The 24,805-nt window shown below is 41.6% G+C and overlaps 1 protein-coding gene across 4 annotated transcripts in view; it reads left to right on the forward strand.

The window, feature by feature from the left end:
• Window positions 1-23,651, forward strand: part of BARD1 (BRCA1 associated RING domain 1) — a 42,249-nt gene extending 18,598 nt beyond the window's left edge. For 2 of the 4 annotated variants that reach the window (XM_039728806.1, XM_039728808.1), the window contains 7 exons: window positions 485-565; window positions 1,214-1,386; window positions 8,282-8,390; window positions 9,909-10,044; window positions 11,054-11,146; window positions 21,083-21,180; window positions 21,872-23,650. In XM_039728806.1, the coding sequence (XP_039584740.1) occupies window positions 485-565; window positions 1,214-1,386; window positions 8,282-8,390; window positions 9,909-10,044; window positions 11,054-11,146; window positions 21,083-21,180; window positions 21,872-22,201 (1,020 nt within the window). In that variant the 3' untranslated portion in view covers window positions 22,202-23,650. Of the gene's footprint in view, window positions 1-484; window positions 566-1,213; window positions 1,387-8,281; window positions 8,391-9,908; window positions 10,045-11,053; window positions 11,147-11,898; window positions 12,012-21,082; window positions 21,181-21,871 lie in introns of those variants that run through there. The other 2 variants (XM_039728807.1, XM_039728809.1) reach the window with 2 other exon arrangements.
• The last annotated feature ends 1,154 nt before the right edge of the window (window positions 23,652-24,805 follow it).

Consider the following 24,805-nt stretch of genomic DNA (forward strand, 5'->3'; position numbering starts at 1 on the left):
GTTAAATAAAACTCTTTTCCTATCGTGGAAAACCAATTTCTAGAAGCTTGTCAAGCTTATTAATTTATTTCACCTGTGTTTTCAGACAGTTACTTTGATTAACTTGAAAAAAATCCAGTCTGAAGGATGAAGAAATTCTCAATAAATGTTCCCGACTTTAATCCTTGCAGTTTGACTGTGGTGAACATACTGCAATTAGTGCAAACTTTTCCATTTATTTTGAATTAGCTCTGTTACATGCATAGTTTTTATCTAGAAATACGTATTTGTGTAAAATGTGTGGGTGGTTCTAAATGAACAGCAGTGATTAACTCTGGTCTCCTGGTCAGTTGAGCTTTTGTTATCCTGACAATATCTACGTGGAAGGCTTATGTCACTACATTTTTATTGCAGCTAAACTTATAATTAGATATCTCTCAAGTTTGTGTTGTATCTATGTATTTTCTTCATTACTTTCTCATAATTCTTTTTTTTCCCTGTGTAGGGTGACTTAGCAGCTGTGGAGCAGCTGCTAAAAAATGGGGCAGATCCCAATGTCAAAGATAATGCTGGCTGGACACCACTGGTGAGTGTTGAAGGCTTCTTTCTGCCATCTGTCTTCCAATCAGATTTCACTTCATCCCTCCATTCCTCTCTGATATTTTAGTTCCCTTCACATGCATTTAGGTGACAGAATTATGCAAAGTGAAGAAGTGATGATAAACAAGGTTAAAAGAATTCATCAGCAGCCACTGACCTGCCCGGGTGTCATTCTCCTTTGCTGGGGTGGAGGGCAGGCCATGAAATTGATCAGCCTGTGACTCTGCAAATGCAGAAAATACAGCTGGGATAACTCGAAAATGATCAATTCAAAACAATGTTTGTATTTAATGGGTTCCTAATGTCCTCAGTGGTTTGGAAATATATCAAGCAGTGGAGTGAAAAAAAATTGCTCGATTGAATTACAGAAAATAAACAAAAGGTTCTTTTCAACCATGACTTCTTCCTTTCCTGCAGAATACTTCTGATAGCCTGTAATCTGGAGGGTTTTGTTCCCTGTGGTCTAATTTGCACACAGTTGGCCTTTGTTCAGTGCTGGGTTCCCAGGTAAATTCCTGTCAGGAATGTAATGCAGCACCCTCGCATCATCATCTTCGGAGCGCTGCCATGAGAGGAATCCTCCTGCGAGTTCTGCTTCACCTGACTTTTCCCCCCTGTGGCTTTTCCCACACAGCATGAGGCGTGTAACCACGGGCACAGGGAGGTGGTGGAGCTGCTGCTGCAGCACGGGGCGCTGGTGAACACCACGGGCTACCAGAACGACTCGCCGCTGCACGACGCCGCCAGGAACGGGCACGCGGCCGTGGCCCAGCTGCTGCTGCTGCATGGCGCCTCACGCCACGCCGTGTGAGTGCTGTGAGGGTGTGAGGGCCCTGGCAGTGCCCTGGCAGTGTGTGAGTGCCCTGGGAGAGCTGTGAGTGTCTATGTGCCCTGGTGAGTGCAAGTGCCCGCTGCCGGTAACCGCGCCCGCAGCCTGCAGGGGCGATGCTGAGTGAACGTGAAGCAGAGCTGCTGGTAAACGTGGCTTGTGTGAAGTGAGGGGTGAGTGTTTCCTTTGCTTTTGGTTCTAAGCTTTTCTGAGGATGCCTGAGTCATAGATAGCTGGAGTACTGGAGAGGGAAGTAACAACATATGCTCACCCTGATCTTACACTTTCCTGTTGGCATCTTCTTATAGTTGCTGTCAGCTCTCAGATGCTGAGCTGGATGGGTTTTGAACTGCTACAGCTGGTTTTTGTCTCTACTTTTACTGCACTACTTGCTAGCTGAAGGCATTTTGCTCCAGTCTCTTCTGTTTTCACAAATATCATAGACACAGGCTGAGAATTGGGAATTTTCATTTTTGCCTTTTTGGATCAAAGCACTAATCCTTGGTACACCTTCTAATTAAAAAAAAAAAAAAGGCGAAGCAATATTTTCAGTTGACTCTTCTATGCAGTTAAGTCTTCTGAAGATTTTGGTATTTGTGTATTGGAGGTGTTAAAGAATCTTTCAGTCTCATGAATAACCCTGCAGCCTGTTAGTATTCCAGGCACTAATATAATTTTAGGGGTTGTACTATTGTTGTGCCAGGGCCTGTGTGTATAAATTTGAGTCCAGTGCAAGTTGTCAGTCAGTCAGTGTGTGTGTATAGAAACACAACAGGATGAAGTTTCCGTGGCTGCCAGATGAAGAAGCATAAACAAGTTCAGCTTAATCACTTCAGCTCTCAATATTCACACTCTTGAAGCTTACAGAATTAAGGTGCTTTGTGGGAAAGCGTAGGGTTTTCATAAAGTCCTAATCTTGAATATATTAGAGTTTAGAAAACAAGACAAAGCCAAACAAAGCAACAAGCTCTCAAGACTTCAGCACGAAAAAGTAAAACAAGGATCAGTTGTTCATCTTCACTTTGTTCTTGAGCAGCAAGGACTTGTGCACCTGGAAAAGCTGGCAGCTTCAGAGATTTTCAAGCCACTTGAATATGAGGAGCTGGTTGTGTCTCACTTACCAAGTGCTTGTCTGGTGTTTGAAAGCACAGCCAACAGCTTTGCTGTGAGGTTGTGGCAGGGTTTCAGCTCTGGTGGCTTTGCACAGCCTGGGCTCCAAATGCCAGCCATGGACTCTGCAGGGCTCCTGTTAAGCCTTGGTCTTTGCTGCATGTGCTCCCACAAACAGAGGTCAAACTGAACCTCTTTCAGCTCATTCTACATGAGCAAACATGGCTCTGTTGAAACAGAGGCTTTTTAATCAGGGAAGGGGAGATTTATGTAAACCTTAAGCCCTGCTTTAACTTTTCACTGAATGTAGATAATGTTCAGTTAAAATCTCTGAGAACAAATGTAGCTGCCATTAATCTTTGTGTGATTTGTCTGGGTGCTGTGGCACAAATTCAGTCCTGTCCATCCCTGCTGGAATAACTGAGGCTTCCATATCTTCTGTAGGCTCTCTGTCTCTGGCTGAAATGCCACTGTGTGTGTTGCAATTGTACTGATGATGGAGAGGGGTTGGGGTTTCCCCTCCCCTATTTTTACAGAGAGCATTAGAGCCACAGAGAAACAGATGTACAAGCCAAATGTTCAGGCTTGCTCTGCTGACCCCTTCCAAACACTGTCAAGAAACAACAGAAACAAGAGCAGTGTGTCTGAGACTCCTGGGAATGCCTCGTGCCTCCCTTCCCTCCTGTGCCCCAGTAGCTTCCAGCAGTGGATGGTGCTGTGATCTTCCCCTGGATTGTGACTTTGCCAATCTCACAGGGTGTTTTTGCAGCCACTGCCTCTGCCAGTTGTCCTAATTAAGCAGTGGTTGGATTTGGCTAGGTGAGTGGGCTTGAACCATGCATCTAGAAGGTTTAGTTAATTCTTCTTTCCTAGTGGATGCAGGTATCCTTATAATGGAGTCACATCTGACAGCTTGTTTTTCTTCAGGGACTTTTTTTCCTAGGTCTCTGAAGCCAGCTGACCACAGTTCTGAAAACAGGAGATGAGAACAGGCTGATCACTTAAAATGGTGCAATTATAGTTCATTTCATTATGGCTAGTTATAATTGGTCTCTTTGTACTTAATGCTCACCTTCACATTATTATTTTAGGTTCTTTACAGTAGAAATTGAAGCAGTGATGAGTAGAGCTTGCATCTCCAAGGCTTATTTTCTTGAGGAGTGCCTTAACTTGAGAGGTGTGCAGTGTGTGAGCTAAGACTATACCAAACCAATTTTGTCAAACTGATAAATTGGTCTAATTTTAGTTCACTTTTTTTTCCTCTTTGGTGTATAAAACCCTTTCTAGTCCTTTTGTAGGCTCTTCAGGCTCACAGTGAATTAACTTTCAGCCAAGGAGAGGGCTCTCCTTAATGTGGTGGGATAAAGTGATTCTTCTTTATCTCCCAGGAGCGGGGAGGAAAGTTTGATTAGTTCACTGGGGTTACTTAAGTGTTTTACTTTAGCTAAACTATGTAAAATGTGAACATGACAAATGCATTCAAATGTTACCTGGGACACCATGAAATATATAGCATGAAACCTCACAGGAGTGACTGATGTCTTGCTGCTGTCTTAACAGTAAAATTAACTCAGTTTTGTGTCTTAATGTCCCTTGTGTGTAAGAGTTAATCTACTGGAACAAAACCAGAGCTTGCATCCAACAGCCTGCTTAGAGCAGTAGTTTGGAAATTTAGCTGATACTCAGTTGTGCCAGGTGAAATTTATTTTAAAAGTGTGCAGTAATGACTGACAGCAGGTCCAAAGAAAGGTAAGAGTCACTGGTCTGTGGAGGGATGTAGGATTTATCTGCTTCCTGAGAAACCTCAGTGGGTGAGGTACAACCCTATCAGAGAGCTGAGACTTTGCCATTTCAGATTTAGGTATCAGATATTCACAAGCCCATCAAGTGGGCACATTCCAAGTGCCTTTCAGGCTGTGTTTTTCTCCTTTCATGTGAACTTGCAGTGCATTAAGAAATAGCTCTATATAACAGGAAGCAGCCACATGTCTTTTGGACCAAGCAAGAGCAGATGAGGGCTTCCTCTTTTGCCAGAAATTAACTCTGGGATTTCCTTATTCCTTGGCAAAATTTCTTTTTGGAAATCTGTGAGATTTAGTAGTCATGGCACTTCGGTTGTCCACAACTTCATTGAAATTTTCACTGACTGGGAGAGACACAAACTACAAATAAAAAATATTATATGAACCAGTGGACCTATTAATTGTCCTACTGGTCCTGTTAATTTTTTTACATTAATCTCCTACACATAACTAATTTTTATTTTTATGGCTTTTTTCAACATGCTTGAATTCTTTTTTCTTTGCTTCACAGCAAGCCAAGTGATTTGAAAAATTAGATCTGTGCATTTGCAATTTCACAGTACTTCCTAAATGCTTTCACTCAAATGGGCTGTCTTTCCAGTTCTTCATGCACAGTAAGTTTAGCATTAGCAGGAACTGTCATCTTGCTCTGTTTTTTTAGGTGTAGTGATTGTGAGTCTGACTCTGAACAAACCTGTGGGAATGTGAAGGGGAAGACCATGGTCCTCAATTATGAATGGCACAGGGACAAAAATTACTATAACCTGCAGTTATTCCAGGAGGCTTTAGACTCATGGCACTGATACCATTTTCTCTCCTTATTCTGAGTCAACACAGTGCAGGTCTTTGCTGCCTAAGTGCAAGGCAGTGTGTTGAACTTCCTGCTGACAGTAGGTTAATTAAAATCCTGGCTCTGTTTGGATATCTCAGATGGTCTTTCTGGCTACACAGATTAGGTTTTCATCCCTCTTGTCAGGTTCAGGAAAGGTTTCTACTTAGCACATTCTCAAAATCCAGGTGCTGCCTCTGCCTGGAGAGCCCTGAGCCAGTCAGATTTCCACGTGGGAGTTAGTGAGACCTGGCTGCAGGATTTCCATTCACTGCTGAACTCTTCTGTGGGGTTGGGGCAAAACTTGGTTTCTGGAGCAGCTTAAAATTCCTGATTACAAAGAATTGTGTCACTTCATGGACAGTCATACTCAGAAGATTTGGTGGAGCTGCTCCTCATTGGGCTTCTCTTTGTTCTCAGCACAGCCATCCAATCTTGGATTGGATTTGTTCCAGCTGTAACAGCCCCCTACTGATTATTCACTACCTCGATGACTGGTTAATAGGAGGCTGCTTGCACCCAAGGGTACATCTGACACTGGAATGTTTAAAAAAAATTTCCAGAAAGCCCACTTGGCTTCTAGTAGAAAGGAGGATGCCTTGGGGACCTTGTATTCCAGTTTAAGCACCTCACTCATTTCTGTCTAGCAGAAACAATTGTGTCTTCCTGAACTCACCATGTGCACTGGACCCATTCCCAACAAACCCAGATTTGTAGGAGGAGCACACAGAGTTATTGGTATTTCTGAAAACACTGTGTGTCAGGGTGGATGTACTTTGCATGTCTAATTTTGTTTGGAATATTGGGTAAAAATTAGTCTTAGAACAAGGTGGATGATTTCCCTTCTTCAGGTGGGTTGGATAAAGATGGATGTGAGCACCATTTTCCTAAAGCTTCTGCTCCTCATTCCCCAGCCTTACTAAAAAAGTCAAATATAGTTTTCATCCTTTCTCTTTGAAAATTAAATTACAGCACTACCCTACTTGAAAATCTGTCGTTAGGATGTGTTCCTTGTATTGGTTTTTATTATGTAAACCCTCTTTTCTCCTGTTTCAGCTACATTTTCACACTATCTTTAAGCTCAACAATCTGTTTAGTTGCAAATATTCTAAACCCTTAAACCATTCCTTGTGCTGGTGTTCCTTTTTCAGACCTCAGCTCCAAAGTTTGTCACATTTTAACTATGCCACTTTAACATGCTGAATAATGATGTGACAGCATATCACAATACTCTAGTAAGAAGCAACTAAAGCTTAAAACTGTAGGAGAAAATTGTAAGTGAATACAGAAGGAGGAGCTGGAGCTTGTATTTGTACAGTTCAATTGGCAAAAAATGTTCTGTATTTAACTGGGTGGCCTATGTGTGTTTCTGTGGTAAACATTGATGAGTTTTTCTCAACAGTCAACCTTACTGTGCCTTTGGAGGGAAAAGCACTCCCAAATCTGTGCTGCTGACATGCAGGGATTTCCTCCCTCTGCTTAGCTCACAGTGAAAGGTCAGCCAGCTAGTCTAAAGGTGATTTTTGGGGTGTTTGATGATATGTATATATATTTCCCCTCCCTCTCTGGATGCATTGTTGAAAGGAACTTTATCTTGCAGCACTTTGAGTTGAATATTGGCCTTATTTAAAGAAAGGGCAAGAGCTACCCTGATGATGCATGACAAAGCAGGAACAGCATGACAATATTTAATGGGCTGCAACCCCCAGGCCTGGGCAGAGATTTAACCAATTATCTTTCAGTCTGCAGAGCTTGTATTATGCCTGCACTGTGCTCATTAGTAGCACAGAAGAGCTTGGGATTGGTCATAGTGTAAAATCCCATCCTGGACTCTTCTGTGGGGGATTTCTGTGGATTGTTGTTTTCCCCAGGGGCTGTGTTAGTGAGCAGTGCTCAGCCAGGGCTGCTGAGGTCAGACTTATCTTTCAGCTTAGCACTGGCCAAAGCCTCCTCGTTAAGTCAGAGTGGAGACTTAACAATTTGAGCTGCTCTTTGGGCTGGATTGGGTTATGGCCTTATGTGGAATTCCTTGTAAAGCTTCCTGGATTCCTACCCTGCACAGAAACGTGTGGCCAAGAGAGAGCTCTTCAAAGCTGCAGTGGTCCTGTGACCTCTTTAAATGTTTCATTGTTTGATGACTAAGCTTGCCAGGTTTCAGACACTGAGTCAGGGCTTTGTTCTCATGACAAGCTTCTCCTCCCTAACGAGCTCTTATTGTGCCTTTGGAGAGCCAGAGCTGTGTGAGGTGGGCAGGAGAGGATCAGCTGCAGCAGCCATTATTCTCACAAAGGGCAAAGCAAGCAGAATATTTCCCCAGAGTGCTGGCAGAGGCTCCTGTTTGCTAATGGCAATGATACCTGTTCTGCAATTTCAGGCTTTTCTCCCCTCACTACTGTCCTGCAGCAGCAAAGTTGTGTGAAGAAGAAATTGAAGCCATGGCTGAGTTTGATGTGTTTATAGCAATCAGCTCTGTCTGAGGAGTGCTAAAAGAGGAAATCAGTCTGCAAGCACAACTAATAACTATGAGGTGCCACCTGCAATCAATAGCTTTGAACAAAATTGGCAAACCAGCTAAAACCTGACTGAATTGGCTCTGATGTGTTCTGTGGAACAGTACACTGAGGGAAAATGAGATGCACACTCAGATTTTGGAAGTGCAAGGGAGCTGTGGTTCCCAAGGAGGAAGCAGATAGCTTTTCCCATAAAAGCACTACCACATCAAGCTCCCGTGTTTAATACACTATGGAGAGTCTTCTGACATGTCTTTTATGGCAAATGGATAAGCCCAAAATACATTTCTTGGTTCTATGACTGCAATGAAAGATTAAAGCTGAAATTTCTGGGTCTTGCAAATGATATCAAAGTGCATCTTGAGACAGTTTAACAGGGACTGTGGTTTATTTAACTGAACATTCTGCTCTGAGCATCCCTTACTCCTCAGCCGAATGCAACAGCTTGTAATTCAGTATCCATCTGTCTTGGATGCAATTCTTACTTGAAGCTTTGTGCTTTTAGCTGAAATTACATATTAATAAGAAAGTGGGAGGGAAAGCTACCCAGCTAATATGCCTGGTTAGTTAAGAATCAAGTCACATTTTATTTACTTAAACCCATCTGTGCTTGTTTTGCCAGTAATATATTTGGTCTGCGGCCTGTGGACTACGCAGAAAGCAAAAAGATGAAATCTGTGCTAATGTTACCAGTGGAGAATGAATCATTTTCACTTAACCAGCCCTCTGAGGTAAATGTCTGTGTGGGTTTGTTTTTGTGTTTTGCTTTTTAACAAAACAACAAGCCATGAGTTCTTCCTTTAAATATTGAAGGCTCCAGTGTAAGTACAGTACATCACCTCCTTTACAGGGAGATTTAAAATAGGCTGGGAAGCTGTCTTGGACAGTATTTCTAGGATGTATGTGGAGCACTGACAAGCTATGAAGTTCTGTGTTACAGCTTTATGTGGGAAGACAAAAGATGTTTCTTGTCATGTGGTTTTATTATAGGAGAACGAGCCTGTGTTATTCCTCAGGTATCAGTGCTTGAACTTTGCTGTTGATGTTGTTTTTCTGCATATCTAAATTTGTTCTGCTTTCCAAACTGTCTGCAAGCAGCAGCAGCCTTTGTTCCAGGTGCTTTTTGTGTGCCTTTAAAAGGCTGTTCCACTATCATCCTTTGTCCAGCAATGGAAATATCAGCTCAGCAGTAGAAAATAGCTTTTGGGAGGTTGTTCTGGGGTTTTTGTTTTCCTCCTCCTTTGGACAAAGACTTCCCAGTACTTGTGACCAGAATCAAGTACTCAGACCTAACAAGTTGCTGCACTATGAAATGCTTTGTGCTTCCTAGTGGAGGAGGAGGATTAAGCTGACCCATAAGCCCATATCTACTCCAGCCCCATACAGCCTGCAATGATCCCTCCTCACTGAGGTCACAAGGTACCCAGTGGCCAAAAGTAAACTGTTGCAGCTAAACCAGGACTAATGTGGCTGTTCCTTCCACCTGCAGCAAATGTAAGATGTAGCTCTCAAATGTAAGATGTGCCAAACAAACCATTTTGGTGTTTGCATTAGCTTTGGGGTGAGCATGTGCCACGGGATGGCTGCTGGCTCACAGGGATAACTTGATCCAGAGCCTGAGGCTCCTGGGGTAACTGCATCTCAAAGGTCTGTCTGTGCTATGGAATCTGGAATATTTAAAAAAAAAACAGGAGCTGAAGTATACTACCCTTGACACTATAAAGCTCCTCTTACTTTGCATTAATACTGCCCACATCAAAAATCCCACTTAAGCATTGGTTGTACAGTGTAAAGTATTAAGGACTTCTACTAAAAGGAAATATAATTAGTTGTATAGGTTACTCAATAATAATCTGTTAATACTTTGCTAAAAGGAGGTGGTTTTACTACTGAATTGGGATTTTTATTCTGTTTCAACACTGCAGTCTGGCAGGCTGTTTACACAGTGTTCAGCCAGCTCTGTGTGCACCCCAATGTCTTTAAAAAGCATCAAAGAGGGCAAGGGAGGGAAAACTGATCCGTGTTTAAGTACCTTGCATAAGCTTAATGAAGTATCTCTAATGTGAAGATTTTTTTGCTGTGTAGCTGATTTGTTACGTGGAGATTTATTCATGGACCCTGTCCACTAAACTTGCCATCAATTGTGTTTCAAAATGCTTATTCTTGAAAAAGAAAGCTGTCCAGTATGCAAGTTGCTTTCCTTATGTTCCCAAATATTCAGCTTATTGCAGATTTTTCTGTTCATGCAGGCACTGAGCTCCAGCCAGCCAAGAAATGGACCCCTTGGTATACTGGGGAGCAATCTTAGTGTGAAGCAGCAGAAATTGCTGAACAAATTAGCAGCAGTCCTGAAGGCCCAGAGGTGCACTGAATTTAACAGCAGAGGTATGGAGTCTTGTTGAAATGTCCAAACATAAGTAACTACAGTCCTGCACTTCACTTTATTGTTTAGGATACTACCTGCAGCAGGCTTTTTATCACTCCTGGGAAGGGCAGTTTCTGAAATCCCTGAGTTGTAGCTGCAGTGGAGTGATGGTGTGTTTTGCATGTAAACACATATAAAGCTTGTCTGGCTATCAAGGCAGCAAGTTTCTGGGGGAGCCACAGTTTTGCAGTTTATTGTCTGTTATTTAAAATCCTAAAGTCTCCTCAGAGACCTCTTCTCTTTACACCCCTTTTACCAACTTTAAGGTCTCTGCTTGTATGAGACATCCTGTAAAGTTTTTACTCTCCAGAAGTGAGCCTTGGGGAGAAGTGACCCTTAAGAAAAGAACATGGCATTGACTGAAAGTTTACATCTCTTCTCATATGCTACCTTCCTTCAGATTTTGTTCTTCATTAAGATTGGTGAACCCCAATGATGGGGTTTGGTGGAGGTCTTTTCCCCTCATGGAGGACAGGAATATTATCTTAATCCCTCCTGTTTTTCTTTGGAGTGTTGTGAACTAAATGCTGAGGTAATTTTCCCCTGCCATCTTTGACTTCTGGATTACTACTCCAGAATTCTGAGAGGAGTTCCGTTAGCTTTGTGTTAAAGCACTGAGATCCTTTAGTAAGATTCCTGTCAGAGTTAAATATAACTCTAAAAGGATTGAAAAAAAAAATTGCTATCCTATAAACTGGAGCCTCATCTGAAGATTTAAGTGTTAGTGTAGACTATAAAACCATGAGTTCCCTTTTTCACAGCAAGTGTATGTTGAAACCCACAAAATTTCTAATAGCTCTTCTACTAACTCAGATCATAGTCTCAAAAATCACCTCCTTGTGCTGGAAAGAGTGGCTGATAAATTATTATAGTCTGCTTATTCTTTAAATAATGATTGATTGCTTTTCAGCCAGGCATGATTCTGAGTTTTCTGTGCTTTTAGTTTTACTGATGTAATCTTTCTCCTAGTAACTCATCTTGTTATCCCTGATGTTCCAATGCCAACTACTGTCAAATGCATGATGGCTGTTCTGAGTGGATGTTGGGTTCTCAAGTTTGAATGTAAGTATTAAATATGTGCCACTCCTTGGGGTTTTTAGGCAGAAATTGTAGATGGAATTCCAGAGAAACTTTGTTTTTCAACAACTGCCCTAATATCAATGCTATCTTGACACAAAGTGCAAGGGATTGTTTTCAAATCTCATGAATGACTAGAAATTTAATTGAATATATTTGATTAAATGTAACTACTACTTCCTTGCTAAATTAGTGCATTTCATCATTGGGTGTGTTGGATAGATCATAGCCCAAGTATCAGTGGGGAGTGAATTTCTTCATTGCTACATTAAGACTGATATGGAAGATTATGGAAGAGACCCTGGGAGAGAAGGAAGGATGTTACTGAATTCTAAGATTTGTTATGAGCAGTTTGCTTTGAAATTGAGAGGAGACTTTGGCTTGCTTGGGAGATGTGCTCAAGGCCTGTGGGAAGTGAGCTTATGTTTACATACAAGCTGAGACCTATTGGAGATTGTATCTTCTCACCCAAGTTAGCATGCAAGTCATGTTTTGTGCAGTCTGTAATTTGTGTTTATGCAGTGCATGCTTTTTTATACAGCTGTTCTGTGGACTTAGACCCTAAATTGAGTTTTTTTGTTGATTTATTCTGATGTATTTCTTAGTATCTGCTTTCACAGTAGTTGCAAAACCCATCTTCTTCCCCTTGACCTTTATGGCTAAGTCCCTTTAGCTAATAAGTACACTACAAATGAGTTAATTACCCATGGAAAACTTACAGACAGATTTCATTCCAGTTTTCTACTGTGTGACTAAACATCAGAACATAAGGATTCTTTAATGGTCTGGACACTAATGTTTATGAAGGCACTGTGCAAAGCCTCAGAAGCTGCAAACTAAAGCACAGCATCAGTTTGGACACTGGCCACAGGGTGTCCATTTGCCTTCCAGGCAGTTTGTTCCATGCTTTTTTTTTTTTTTTAAGACTGAAGATCCTGTTTCTGTGGTGAATCCCTTGACAGGTTCTTGGCTTCACTCAGCCCAGAAGGCTTGCATACTTTCTATCCTATGTGCTTCCTTCATTTCATTTCATCTTCCTGCTAGTCAGGAAATTAGAAAACATCTGAGTGGTAGGGAGATTTCATTAGTGAGACCTGAATTTAAATCTTCATGGAAGAACTTTCCTATTTAGAAGTGATTGGAAAAGGGAAAAAAAAAAAATGAAATAGTCCAGTGGTTATTCAGGGATTCCTTTTATGGGTTTTTTTTCACAGTTGAGTTTTATTTTATGTTGTTGGTACTGATTAATACAATCCTGCCTGCTAATGCTCCCAGCTTAGTAAGCAACATACTACTTAAAAGCGAGTGATTCTCCTCCCTAGTGGGAAATGTTAGCAATAACTCATGGGGTCTGATGCAGCTAAGTGCCTATAATTAACAGCACCACTCCATCTGTTCCCACCAGTCTGTTATCAGTCTTCTTCAGAGTCATTACAAGTTAAAGATTGTTATAACAAATAATGGGACTCCTGCTGATGGAACATTTGTCTAGGAAAAAGAGGTCCTTGCTTTTCCTTTTCATTTCCATTTATCGTGCCTTTTTGACTTCTATTTGGATAAGTTTCCTTAAATGTGATGCAAATAAACTTCCAAAAGTATGTGCATTTTCTGGTTATATAATAAATTTAAGTTGTTGTTTATGGTTCACTGTTCTAAACTATTCACTTAAAGTGAATTCATGTTGAAAAAATTCACTAAAATATTTGAAAAAACAAAGCTCAGTGAGGCACTTAATGAAATGCTGACTATGCATAAGGGACTGTTTGAATTTTTTTTACTACAAGGTAAGCTGCATTTGACTGTTATCCCTAAAGTTGTATTTATAGCCTACACATTATACCACTTCTTAAAAAACATCACAAGCTTGCAAAAACAGTATTTCATTTGAGAGTCTCTTATGTTAACTCTTCTGTTACAGCAGGCTGTGAATCTTTCTCTCATAAAAAGCAGTTTCCTTCTCTTGGGTGATTCTGTGATACTCCTGTTTCCATATGTCCATACACACAGATCAGCATCCATTCATATTGGTGGGGAGGTAATGTGGAATTTTCCAGCAGAGTTTGAGCTGAGTGTTGGAGAGCCAAGACTTAAGTATGTATCCTCAGTTTTGGGGTTGCCTGTGGCATTCACATTCTCTGAAAAAATCCCTTTGCCCAGGATTTTTTGCCTTTTCTCTTCAGGTGGGAGGGTAGGATGGAAGGATGTTACCACTGAGCAATATTAGATCTTCACAGAAGAACAATTTCATGTTACCAGTTGCTTTCCCACCTTTTCTGTATGTAGCATGCTGTCAGCAGTACATCCACTTGTAAGGCAGCACAGAATTGAATTGAGGCAGTGTTGCCACAGTGCTGCTTGCCCTTGGCCATATCTTTCACTGGTTCCATTATTTTATTGCCTTTATTATTTCTGGGATGGTAATAGGGCACGAAGTGGCGAGTCATTATCCTTCTGCAAGTGGGCTGAGACCAAGATTCAAGTATCACTGTATTTCCTCTAAGCTTTATGTGGAGCATAGAACAGTGTAATTAAAACCAGCAGAAGTCTTTAATAGCTTTTCAGCTTGTTTTTTTTTTTCCTTAAAGTTATTGTCATCTGTTAAAGCAGGGAATGAAAAATGATCTCAGTAATGATATGCATTGAAACAAGCTTGTGTCAGTCCTGGCAGTGAAGAGTCTGGCAGAATTCTGAGCATCTGATTGCTCATTCCTTCCTCTGCTTTGCTTACCTGAAAGCAGCAGCAATGATTTAGCTCTGATCATTATAAGGAGGCAGAAAAAACTGCTTTTCCTGTAAGGACTCACAACAACAGGGAGTTGACTGGAAGAGCTAGGGGACTGCATGACTGACATTTCAAGGTGAAAACATCTTTCTGAATTTTCTATGCCCATCCTTGTTTAGGCTGTTAGAGCAGAGGAATGCAAAGCTGCTTGAGCTGGCTGCTCCTCAGGCTGGACTGGCTCTCTTTCATGCAAAAACATCTTTTAGGTAACTAGCTGATTCTCAGCAAAGCCCTCCCTCCTTGAAGCACCCAAAACTTTTGATCACTGGAGTTTTATGCTCTTTTTGTACATGGAAACTTCCTTCAGCTGCCTCCTACAAAAGGACTTGTAGCTCTGAGAGGCTTTAGAACACTCCAAAGTGCAGATTCTGGTTGTGTTGGGTGTGCAGCTGAGGGCAGTGCTTCAAACCAGCAGGGACTGAACTTCTCAGTCAGGAGCTCACAGTTTTACTCTGTGAAGCTGCTGGGGTTTGCAGAGGAGAAAATGGGAGTGAGAATATCTTCAGTGTGGTGTCTGCAGAGATTGGAGGTGGGTTGGTTTGAAAGAAGGTCTAGAAGAAAAGGAAACCTTGGTGTTTCCAAAGCTCCCTCTGTTCTCTGCCATCCCAGGTACTCAGTTTTCCATGTTTGTGGATGAAATAAATGGGCAGGAGATCTTTCTCCTTTTTAATGGCCTTTATTAAGAAGAATCAGCTCAGGTGGGGAGAAATCGATGGGTTGCGCTCTCGCCGCCGCTGCTCCCAGGCGTGGCACGAAGCAGGAGGACGATGCAGTTTTGTCCGCTGGTCTGCAGACAGAACTGGGGACTCTGTCCTCACGGGAGAGTGGTTGAGTCCTTGGTTTGTTTGTTTACAAACCCGGGAGGTCTCTTTAATCAGTTTCTTTTCAGGTTAGGGTGAGAAATAAAAAGATTCAAGCAGGTACGGGACAATGCTCCCATCCTTAGACGTCACTTTAAGTCACTTTGTTGGCTCGTGATTTTAGGGGTTTTTCTTATAAAAACTGTGAAACTTGAAAATCCAGGGTGCACTGCGTTTCTTATTTGCATGTTGTCTCTGGTGTCACTGTTTATCTCTTTGCCCTGGAGGGTTTCCCTTGGTATCTTCTTGGCATGCGGCTAGCATCAGGGAAACAATCAGTTAATCACCTGCCATTAACAGGTACTTGAAAAAGCTTTCCTTCAGCATCGAACTTAAAGGAGGCTGACTCGGTCTGGCTTGGTTTTTTTTTAACTCTGAAACTAAAAAAATTACAATTTTCTATTCATATTTGTGGAGTCCTCTGTTCTTGCTCACTTCTGGTTTGAAGAAAACATGGCATTAAGGAAGAGGATGGGAAATAGAACCTCACTCATTAAAAAGCCTGTGATGGGATCCAGAGGATGAGCACTCCTGGGGGAATTGAACCTGACCTTAGGAAGGGCTGCCTCCAGTCACTTTGATCACTCTAGGAAACAGCTGTGGCCAGCAGTGTTTCCTTCCAAGGGAGATAGGACACCTGGGGCTCCAAGTGAAGGAATCATTTCCAAATCACACCCTCCCAGCTTCTGGGAATGTTTCAGGACTTCCTAAGCATCTGTTCCATCGTGTTCAGTAAATGCCACCTGGATTAAGTTGTAAGCTACCATTCTTAAATAGATGCACTTCAGTCTCTGCAGATCTTGTGTCATTTGCATGTGATGAGAAAACAGACTGCTCTTGTTTCACCAGTGAGATCTCTACCTCACTCCATGGAAATCTGTGTCTGAAGTCAGTTTATAAGCATATAGGAGATGCTGTAAAAATTCTTTGCTGTAGCAGAGGCCAATAATGCTGTTTATGAAAACAAATTTAAGCCAGCCATGCCAGATTCCCCTAAAGCTTTCTCTCAATCCAGATTTCTTCCTTTTCTAGGAAAAAAAAATCCCACCAGGCTTTATTCAATCTGTATGTAAGTTTTGAAACCCAGTGCAGGCTGAGCTAAGGAAGTATCAGTTGCACTCTCTACTAGATCTTGGATGTTTAGTATTTCATCTTCTTTGTTGCTATCATGTATTCCTAAATTACTTTTAGCCTTTCTGAGGGATTTTTGGGACTAACCCCTGCTCTTTGCTTTATTAATGCAAATCCAACAAAACTCCACTAAGGCTAATTGAGTTACTGAGAGATACCCTTGGGTATCTGTGGGTGATTACAACTTGTTCTTGGCAACCAGGTATTTTTTGTACTTCATTCTCATCAAATTGTTTTTGCTGATGCAGTTAGTTTCATTATAAACCAATAAGACTTACATGAGCAAGGATTAGAGGGCTCTGATCTTAAATTTTGCAAATAATGATTTCTTTTATTTCTAGTACTAGCAGCTGCACTTGTACCAAAGGTCAGTTAGAGTGGACACCCTGTTAACCTGCTTGCTCCTTAGATCTCAGAGGTGAGAAGGCAGGGGCAGCTGCTCAGTGAGGTAATCAGGATCAGTGTAAGTAGTGATGCTTTACTGATCTTGTTAATCAGGGGAAAAAATGAGCAGTGCTCTGGGTGCCAAATGTGGTGGCACCAAGCTAAATGTGGATGCATTAAGCTGAAACTTCTTTCTGCCATGTTTTCTAGGGACTTCAGTGCAGCCTGGGGTTTTGCTAATATCTAAAACTTGCAGGAGTGAGATCAGCTCTTGAAGAGGCTCTGGAGCTTGTGATGTTCTGTGTTTCCAGGGCAGAACTCTGCAGGACCCCTGTGCTCATGGGGTGTTGTGTCAGGCCAGCTTTCTCCATCAGTGCTTCCCACTGACCTTGGCACTGCAAGGCAGCTCTGCTCCATGAGAATTGAAATGCCACTTGCATTCATCCAAGTCTTGCCCTTTCACGGGTGATTGATCCAGCTACTGAGGTTAAACTGAAGGGCCATTAACACCTAGCAGTAATAATCACCCTCTTCTCTTCAACAACATGGATAGACCTCAACAACCTCGAACTTAGATGGTCCACTGCTCTTACTGGCAGTAGTGTTAAGGAATAAATCAAGATTGGCTGAGACCCTGTGCGAGTTGGATAGTCTTATGTTAGAACAGAACAGAGTAGATTTTTAGTTAGGCTTGCTGGTTAAAAATGCACAGACTGTGAATGTGTGGGGGAAAACAACACAACCCTGATCTCTGCCTCCTCCTAAAATTACAGGTGTCTTCTCAAAAGTAAGTTTAGGTTCCCTTCCATTTTCAGAAACCTTCTTTAGGGCTGTCCTTGTCCTTCTGAGATTGTCCTGTTTTGAATATTTTTTTGTATAATTACTTAAGGTGTCCATCTCAGTTTCAGAAGGGAGATGGCATCCTGGTAATTTTTTAAATTAGGATAATAGCAATTCTTTTTTCAGTTCATTCATTTGACCAGTGCCTTGGCATCAGGTTCTCACTGGTGGCTTTTCAGTGTAGTGCTAGAGAAATTAGAGTCTGATCTCAGGAGTTTGGGGAGTCAATTAAACATGGCTCCTGTTTGAAATCAAAGGGGGATTTTGACTTAAGTGATGTAAGGTCAAAAGAGCTTCTGGAAAAGTTCCTGTAAAAGTAGCAGACTGATATATCTGTGAGTAAAGGATGGAGTTTTATCTCCTTTTTTATGTCCTCCTACTCAGGATGACACTGAGTTGGTTGAAGGGACCATTAAAAGGGAACTGTCTTGTTATCCAGTCACTTAGACTTGTTAGCAGTTTTAAAATTAATGCCTACTGAAGGAAAAGGCCTGGGCTATACTGAATGGACTCAACTTAGCACTCCATTTTCACAGAAAATAAAATCTCTAGCAGTAAAAAAAAAAAAACAAAAAAACAACAAAAAAACAAAACCACAACAAAACAACAGGCTGGAAGGGCCCACAGTGTGCTCTAATCTTCTGTCTGCATCCCTATTCTCAAGTGTGAAATTGGAATATTATTGTTTTTAGCACAAGATCATCTTGTGGTTGGTCATACAGTCTCCTGGACGAATGGTAAAACTTGTACATTCCTGCTGCTTCCAAATGACACCATAACACAACCAGGGCTGGTTATTCTGACAGTAAAAAAAAACCAAAAAACCACCAACAAAAAAAACAAAACCACAACAAAACAACAGGCTGGAAGGGCCCACAGTGTGCTCTAATCTTCTGTCTGCATCCCTATTCTCAAGTGTGAAATTGGAATATTATTGTTTTTAGCACAAGATCATCTTGTGGTTGGTCATACAGTCTCCTGGACGAATGGTAAAACTTGTACATTCCTGCTGCTTCCAAATGACACCATAACACAACCAGGGCTGGTTATTCTGTCTTTGAGAACCTCACTTGGGCTATTGCATCCAGCAGGATTCACTGCTCCTGAAAATGATAATGGAGATTTGCAGCTCTAGAAGGAAGTGGTGGCTTGACACAAAGTTTTGTGTGGAGAGGGGTTGAAAAAGAACACAAGAATAACCTTTTGTTTAGACAAATTTATATGGAATTAGGTATATAAAAACAGCTTGAGCCCTCTGTCATGTTATCTCAAATATGAGAACAGGGGCATGTTTCCCTTTTGTTTCTTGTTTTTGTTCTCATATTTGACTTCTTTAGTTCTTTAATACAAACTCTGTAGCATGCAGGAGTCATTGAGGAGAAAGGAGCCACTTGGCAACAAATCAGTCTGAACAAAATCTGCAGTGCAAGGCCATACTGCTCTCTATCACTTACATTATTTTGCTTTCCTTCTTCTAGTCAGGAATTCTTCCTCCATGGATAGATAATCCTTGACTGTTCTCCTCAGTGTTGTAAGCACCTTCCTCAAACACTGGTTGCTGCTGAAACCCATGTGTCAGAGCAAGTTCTCCTAGATTTTGTATGGAAAATATTTTCACTAGTTGAAAATGTACTGGGTTTCCACCACCAAAAAAAAAACCCAGAGGGTTTTTTGGATCCATAAAGCTGTGTGTGTGCAGGCCTGGCTGTTGCTTCTTGGAATATTGAAGGAAAATACCTGAGCACTGATAATTTGTGCTCTTGGCTCTTTATGCTATGTGGAAAACACATCTTTTGTGTCACAAACCTGTTAAGACACAGATCTGGCCCATTTCTAGCTGGGAAAGAAAAGTTGAAATTAATAAGAATGCTGATCATGCCGACATTGGCAGCTTGCACATTCCCAGCTTCTCCAGGAAACAGATGTGTGCCTCGTGGTTCTTGTGGGCACAGGGAGAACAGGATCCAGGTGGATGAGTCTCTCTTGGGGCCCTCTTGGAGGATTGTAATCAGGTGTGACAAGGAACTCTGAGGCTTTCAGGCTCCTCCGAGGAGCTGGCAGTGTGAGATGGACTGACGTGTGCGGGCAAGACAGACCTCACTGATTTTGCATTCTGTGACATCAGCACTCCACTGACATTAGTCACTTCCCTGACTTCATTTGTTTTTTTCCAGGCAGGCAGCAGTTCAAAAAGACATTGTAGTCTTTTGTATTCATTCAATCTTTTATTACTTTTGTGTCCCATTTGCTTCATTTACTGATGCTGGCACTGGATGCTCAATTTGTGATGTACTTATTGTATAAAAACCTCATCTCTGTGGTGAAAGTCCTTGAAATCGAGCTTTTGATGGTGGATTGAAATAAAACATGCTTTTAAAGAATGGACAGTTCCATTCTTAAGATTAGATGAGACTTCTTCCTTTATGGTAAGTGGCACCCATTAATATCTGTACTTCCTTGGAGGGAAAGAACAGCAGTGTAAGTTAGAGGCACATTGACACAGGAAGTCTTGTTGAATTGTGGTGATTTAAAATAAATAAATAAAATGTGAAATAGCTTTTAGATTTATTTCTGAGTTATGAGTACTGAAATTAAGTTATCAGTATTCATTGCTGTTATCAATAATGAATATGTAAGTTGCCTTTCTGGAAAATCCACGACTAGGTTTGCCCTTCCAGTTCACGTTAATTTTCCTTGAAGGAATGAACAAGTGCAAATAATCAATCTGATGCTTGTACAGGGAGGCAGATATTTGCTGCAATATTCAGCCAGTTGTGTAAGCACATTGAAGGACTTCCACTACCTAAAATGTGAATTCCCATTGTATTTTGTGAGTTTGTATGAACTGACAGCAAATTACTGCAAGTTTCTTTCAAGATCTCTCCAGATTAAGATATTCCTGTCCCTTGGCCACTTACTGCCATGGCATCCAAGTGCTTTTGTCAGTGATATTTCTCTTCACAGCCTTGGGCTTTCTTGCTTTTTAGGGTCAATCCTCCACAGTTCTCTTTGATTTGGTTCAGTTTATAGTTTTTATATACTGTGGGTTTGCTATTTTCCCAGTGCAAAGAAGTTGCCTGAATTAGAAACAGGGTGGAAGGAGTGAGGTGCTATAAAAGTTACAGCCTTGGCCACATTGTAAATCCTTGTGGAACCCTTTGCAAAATCAGCTTTGCAAACTTTTTCCTGGGTAATTCTTATTAATGGCTGCAATGTACATGCAGGCAAAATGTTCCATCCTTGAATGGGTGACCACAGCAATTCCTCTCCCTGGAGTGAGGTCAGGCAGTAGATTTTATGGACGTTAGCAATGCATTACCATCAGTGCTTTCTCCATTGGAAAAAATAACTGGCCTTAAAACAAGGTAAAAACTTGTTGACTCTAAAAGACAATCTCATTATGCAGCAATGCTAACAGAAACGAATGCCACTGTTAAACCCCAGCACAAATCTCCAGTTCGTGCTGATCCTGGAGACCTTGAAATCCCATCTGATTTGTTATTTGAGGCCGTGGCTGCTGGGAAGCAGCTTTGTGCTTGCCTTGTAATTGCTCTTTATCAGGCAATTGTGTCCATTCCAGAACTGGCTTCGAGCTCCCAGTGATCAGCAGTTTGACATTTGACATTAAGTGCTTGACCTTTAGAGGCTAAGAGGAAGAGCTAATAATTCCTGGTGTTTATAGCACTGATTTTAGTGTGATATTACTTCTCACCATCTCACTTGCATCTTCAGGCACTGCTGTAAATTTTTTCAGGCTTTAAAAGCAAATTGCTAAAGCACACCAAGCTTTGGTGCTGTGCGAATGTAACGTCTTGCATTGTAATAATTTTATCTTAGACACATTTTAGTCCCTAAAATGACATGCAAGCCTCTCTGAAAGCCTGGGGTGTCTCATTTCTGCCTCCCTTACTGTGGTTTTTGCAGGGGTACAAGCCTGCCTGCAGAGCTCAGCTCGGGAACAAGAAGAGAAGTACGAAGTCCAAGGTGGCCCTCGGCGAGGGCGGCTCAACCGGGAGCGCCTGGTGGGTTTTAGTGCTCCACACAGCCTGGATTAATGACCTGGGGCTGGGCAGCTCTGCCCTTTGCCACACACTGAGGTGCAGCAGGTGTAAAATTTTAATGTGGTCTTGTACAGAAAATTTGATTATGTGCAAGGTGATCCAAAGAGCAGTGAACACCCATAAAGCTGTCATTTTTCTCCATTAGTGGAGATGCTGCTGTAACCTTGTCAGGGGAGCACTGTATTGCACTCTGTGTAGTATCACACCTGATGGGACAGGCAGTGATGTGCTTTGGCCTTCTCTGCTCAGCTTTAGAGCATAGTTCTGAAAGAAAAATGGTTTTGTTACTATTTATTTCAATTTAGGGCCTTTTTTACATTTAACTGGGTTCATTCCTGGTTATTTGCTGGATTACACTGGAGAATTTATTAAGTGCATTGTAACAGTAGCTGTAAATACTCCTAACTCATAGTTCAAACCCTGTTGTGCTGGAAAGTATTTAAACAGAAGCAAGAATTTACCACATAAACAAGCTTTTCTTGGTTGCATACTTACCCTGAGAACCTTGCATGTTAAGTTACTGTTCTGCTTTCCAGCAGTGGTTGTAAATTGTAGGAGTTTTGTATGCTCTGATTTTTCCTTCCCACTTTTTTCCTCTCTGTTCAGTTGTGAAGTCCTGTATTCATGCTTGTTTCTTTTTTCTTCCACACAGCTGCCTAAGTTGTTTGACGGATGCTACTTCTATTTTTTGGGGCCTTTCAAAAAGCACCAGAAGAGTGACCTGCTGGAGCTGGTGAAAGCAGCGGGCGGCCAGGTGCTGCTCAGGCAGCCCAAACCAGACAGTGACGTGACACAGGCCATCAACACCGTGTCCTACCACGCAGAGCCCACCTCTGACCAGAGGCTCTGCACTCACTATGTCATCTATGACGCGGCTTCCAAGTTCCAGCCGGAGAAAATCCGGCAGGGCAAGGTGTGGATGGCCCCCTCCAGCTGGCTCATAGACTGTGTGATGTCATTTCAGCTCCTGCCTGTGCAGTGAATATCAAACAGCAGCATGCCGAGAGCAAGGCTTTAATGTGGGCTCAGTCTTGGGATGCTCTGAGGCTGGGATTTCTGGTTTGGATTCAGGAGAGCTTTGAGCGTTTAAGTGAGTTACTGAGGTGACTGATAGGCTGGAATAAATGAACGTACAATGGAGGACAGGATTGAAAAATGTGCCTTGGCTTTTTTAATATGCTTGATTTTTGCATTGAGCTTAATAAATGCTTAATAAATAATCATTGACATTTCATAACTGGGGTTTTGCAAAATGAAACTTTTTGCTTTCTTGATTTGAACCGGCCCTTTATAGGCAATTGAACTTAACTCCACTTACGTTGTGTTTAACATCAATTGATAAGGATCTGCTGTAACTATCAAAATTTCCCAGGCCAGAAATTGTATTTCTTTTTAAAAAAGGACTCAATGTGTTTGAACCTGTGCAGACATGTCAGGTGACATTTATTATAACTTCTTACAGCTGAATTTTGCTGGAAATTCTTGGCATGGGATAAGTCTTGTGGAAATCAGAGTTAAATAAATTACCTGAATTCATCTGGAAGCAGACACTTTTGAGAACACTGTATTTCAATATCTTGGTCTAAAATTTACTTATTTGTAAAAAGATTCATGCTTTACTCACGTCTGTCCTCATTCATGCTTGTAAACATGTAACTAGAATCCAGTTCTCTTTTCTGAAGGCTTTTAAGCATTGAGATCCTTATTTAATTATTATAGTAAATATTTTTGTGAATTTGGATGGTTGCTCTTATGGCTACTCTAAAGAAAAAAACAGTGATCACAAAAGAATTGCTTCACTTTACATGGTTGTTCCTAAATAACTGTGTACCTAAGCTGGCTACACTGAATCAATGTTTGATTATTTCATATTTGTTACAATATTTCTCATAATGGCTCTTAAGTTATTGTCAGAATGTTGTGCCCTCACTCTGTGCTCTTATGTAATGTTTTGTATCTTAGCTTGTGAGTTTGGAATTGAGAAATGGTGTCTTGGAGTAATACACAATAAGAATGATGGTTGTGGGCTAGTACACAAGTTTTGTGTGTTTGTTTTTGAATTGTGTGTAACCATGAAACTTTGAGTGCAGTAAGTTTGGAGCATCTCTTGCATGAGCTTGGCTGCAGAATAAGTGCATATCCCACACATATCTCAACAGGCAAATGAAAACACTTCTCTGTGAGCTCAGTACAGCTGTGAGGATGGTGTGTCACACCAAGAGCTGCTTTTGCAGAGGAGGAGGAGCTGTTTCTGTACCCAGTGCTGCTGGAGGTGCTGTGCCCTGTAGAACCCTTAGAACTATTCACAGCAGGTAGAACAGGTACAGTTTTCAGTAGCATCTGCTAGATTTGAGTAGCTGGAGTATCTTAATCTTATCACTGATGCTAGACTGAGTCATTGCTGTTCACTAAAAGCAGGGCTCATTAATGAGTGGAACAGCCCATGGGATTAATGGGGTTTGGGGTTTTGTGGAGATAAACACTGGCAGAGAATGAGGTACCCAGTCAATACTGTGTGGGCTTGGGCATTTGTTGTGTTATAGCCCATTGTAACTTGGCATTTCATAGCACATCAATATGCCTCATGCAGTGTTCTTTGCAAAAGTAGCAGTGAATCTCTGCAAAATTCTTAAGAATGGAGCTTTTCTGCCCTGTACCAGGAAGAAATTTGACCCATCAGTAATCCTGCTCTATGTTCTAAAGTGGAGGCAGCACTTTGACAGATTTTAAGAGCTGTTGTTCCTTGGCAGATGCAAAGAAGCTCAGTTAGAAAATTGCCATGAATGTTTTGGGGTTTATTAGGCCATGCTCTGGACTTCAGCCTCGTTCCCTTGAGTACAGTTGTGTTACCAAGCAGTGTTTCTCTCCAATCACAGTAAGAATCACTCCATGTCACACTGAGGGAGAGACCCTTACCCAAGATTAACTCTGGCCCATCTGCTTCAGGTCTCTGCAGGAATTCTGAGTGTGAGCAGCTTATGTACAGGTAGCCTTGAAGAGCCTCACAGTAGACTTTGATGCCAGAACTACAGCAGGTGCCAAACACTACTGAAGCAGGTACACAAAACTTAAAGGTCAGTGACACAGACCCTGCTTAATTTGCTCTTTCTTCATAAAAACAGAGGGATAGCACTTAATAAAAGAGCCTTGTAAGAATAGATCAAGTCCCTTAATCCATTGGATGGGGTTTGGCTCCTGAGAGCAAGGTGAGTGTGTAGGGATCATTTCTCACTGTTTCTTGTATTCTAAAACCCAGGTGCACTAAGGGAAAGTACTAGGAGGCAGGCTGAACATGGAAAAGGTATTTCAGGAAGAGTGAGAGACTTGTGGTCCTGATGGCCATAGTGGCTGGGCTTAGTCAGAAGCAGTAAGTGAGTAGATGAGTTTATCAAAATCTATATTAGAGCTTAATGAAGAACTTCAGCTGTAACATTAATTAGTGTTCTCCTGCTAATCTGCATGTACTTAATGTGCACTCATGATTGGGGCATTTCATAGAAATTGAGAATAGTTTGGGTTGGAAGGGATCTTAAAGTTGTCATTTAGTGATCGTTACCTCACATGAAAAGACAGAAGACCAAGGCTT

The sequence above is a fragment of the Passer montanus genome, unplaced genomic scaffold, assembly GCF_014805655.1.
Source record: "Passer montanus isolate IOZ18808 unplaced genomic scaffold, ASM1480565v1 scaffold66, whole genome shotgun sequence".
In the NCBI taxonomy this organism is placed as follows: domain Eukaryota; kingdom Metazoa; phylum Chordata; class Aves; order Passeriformes; family Passeridae; genus Passer; species Passer montanus.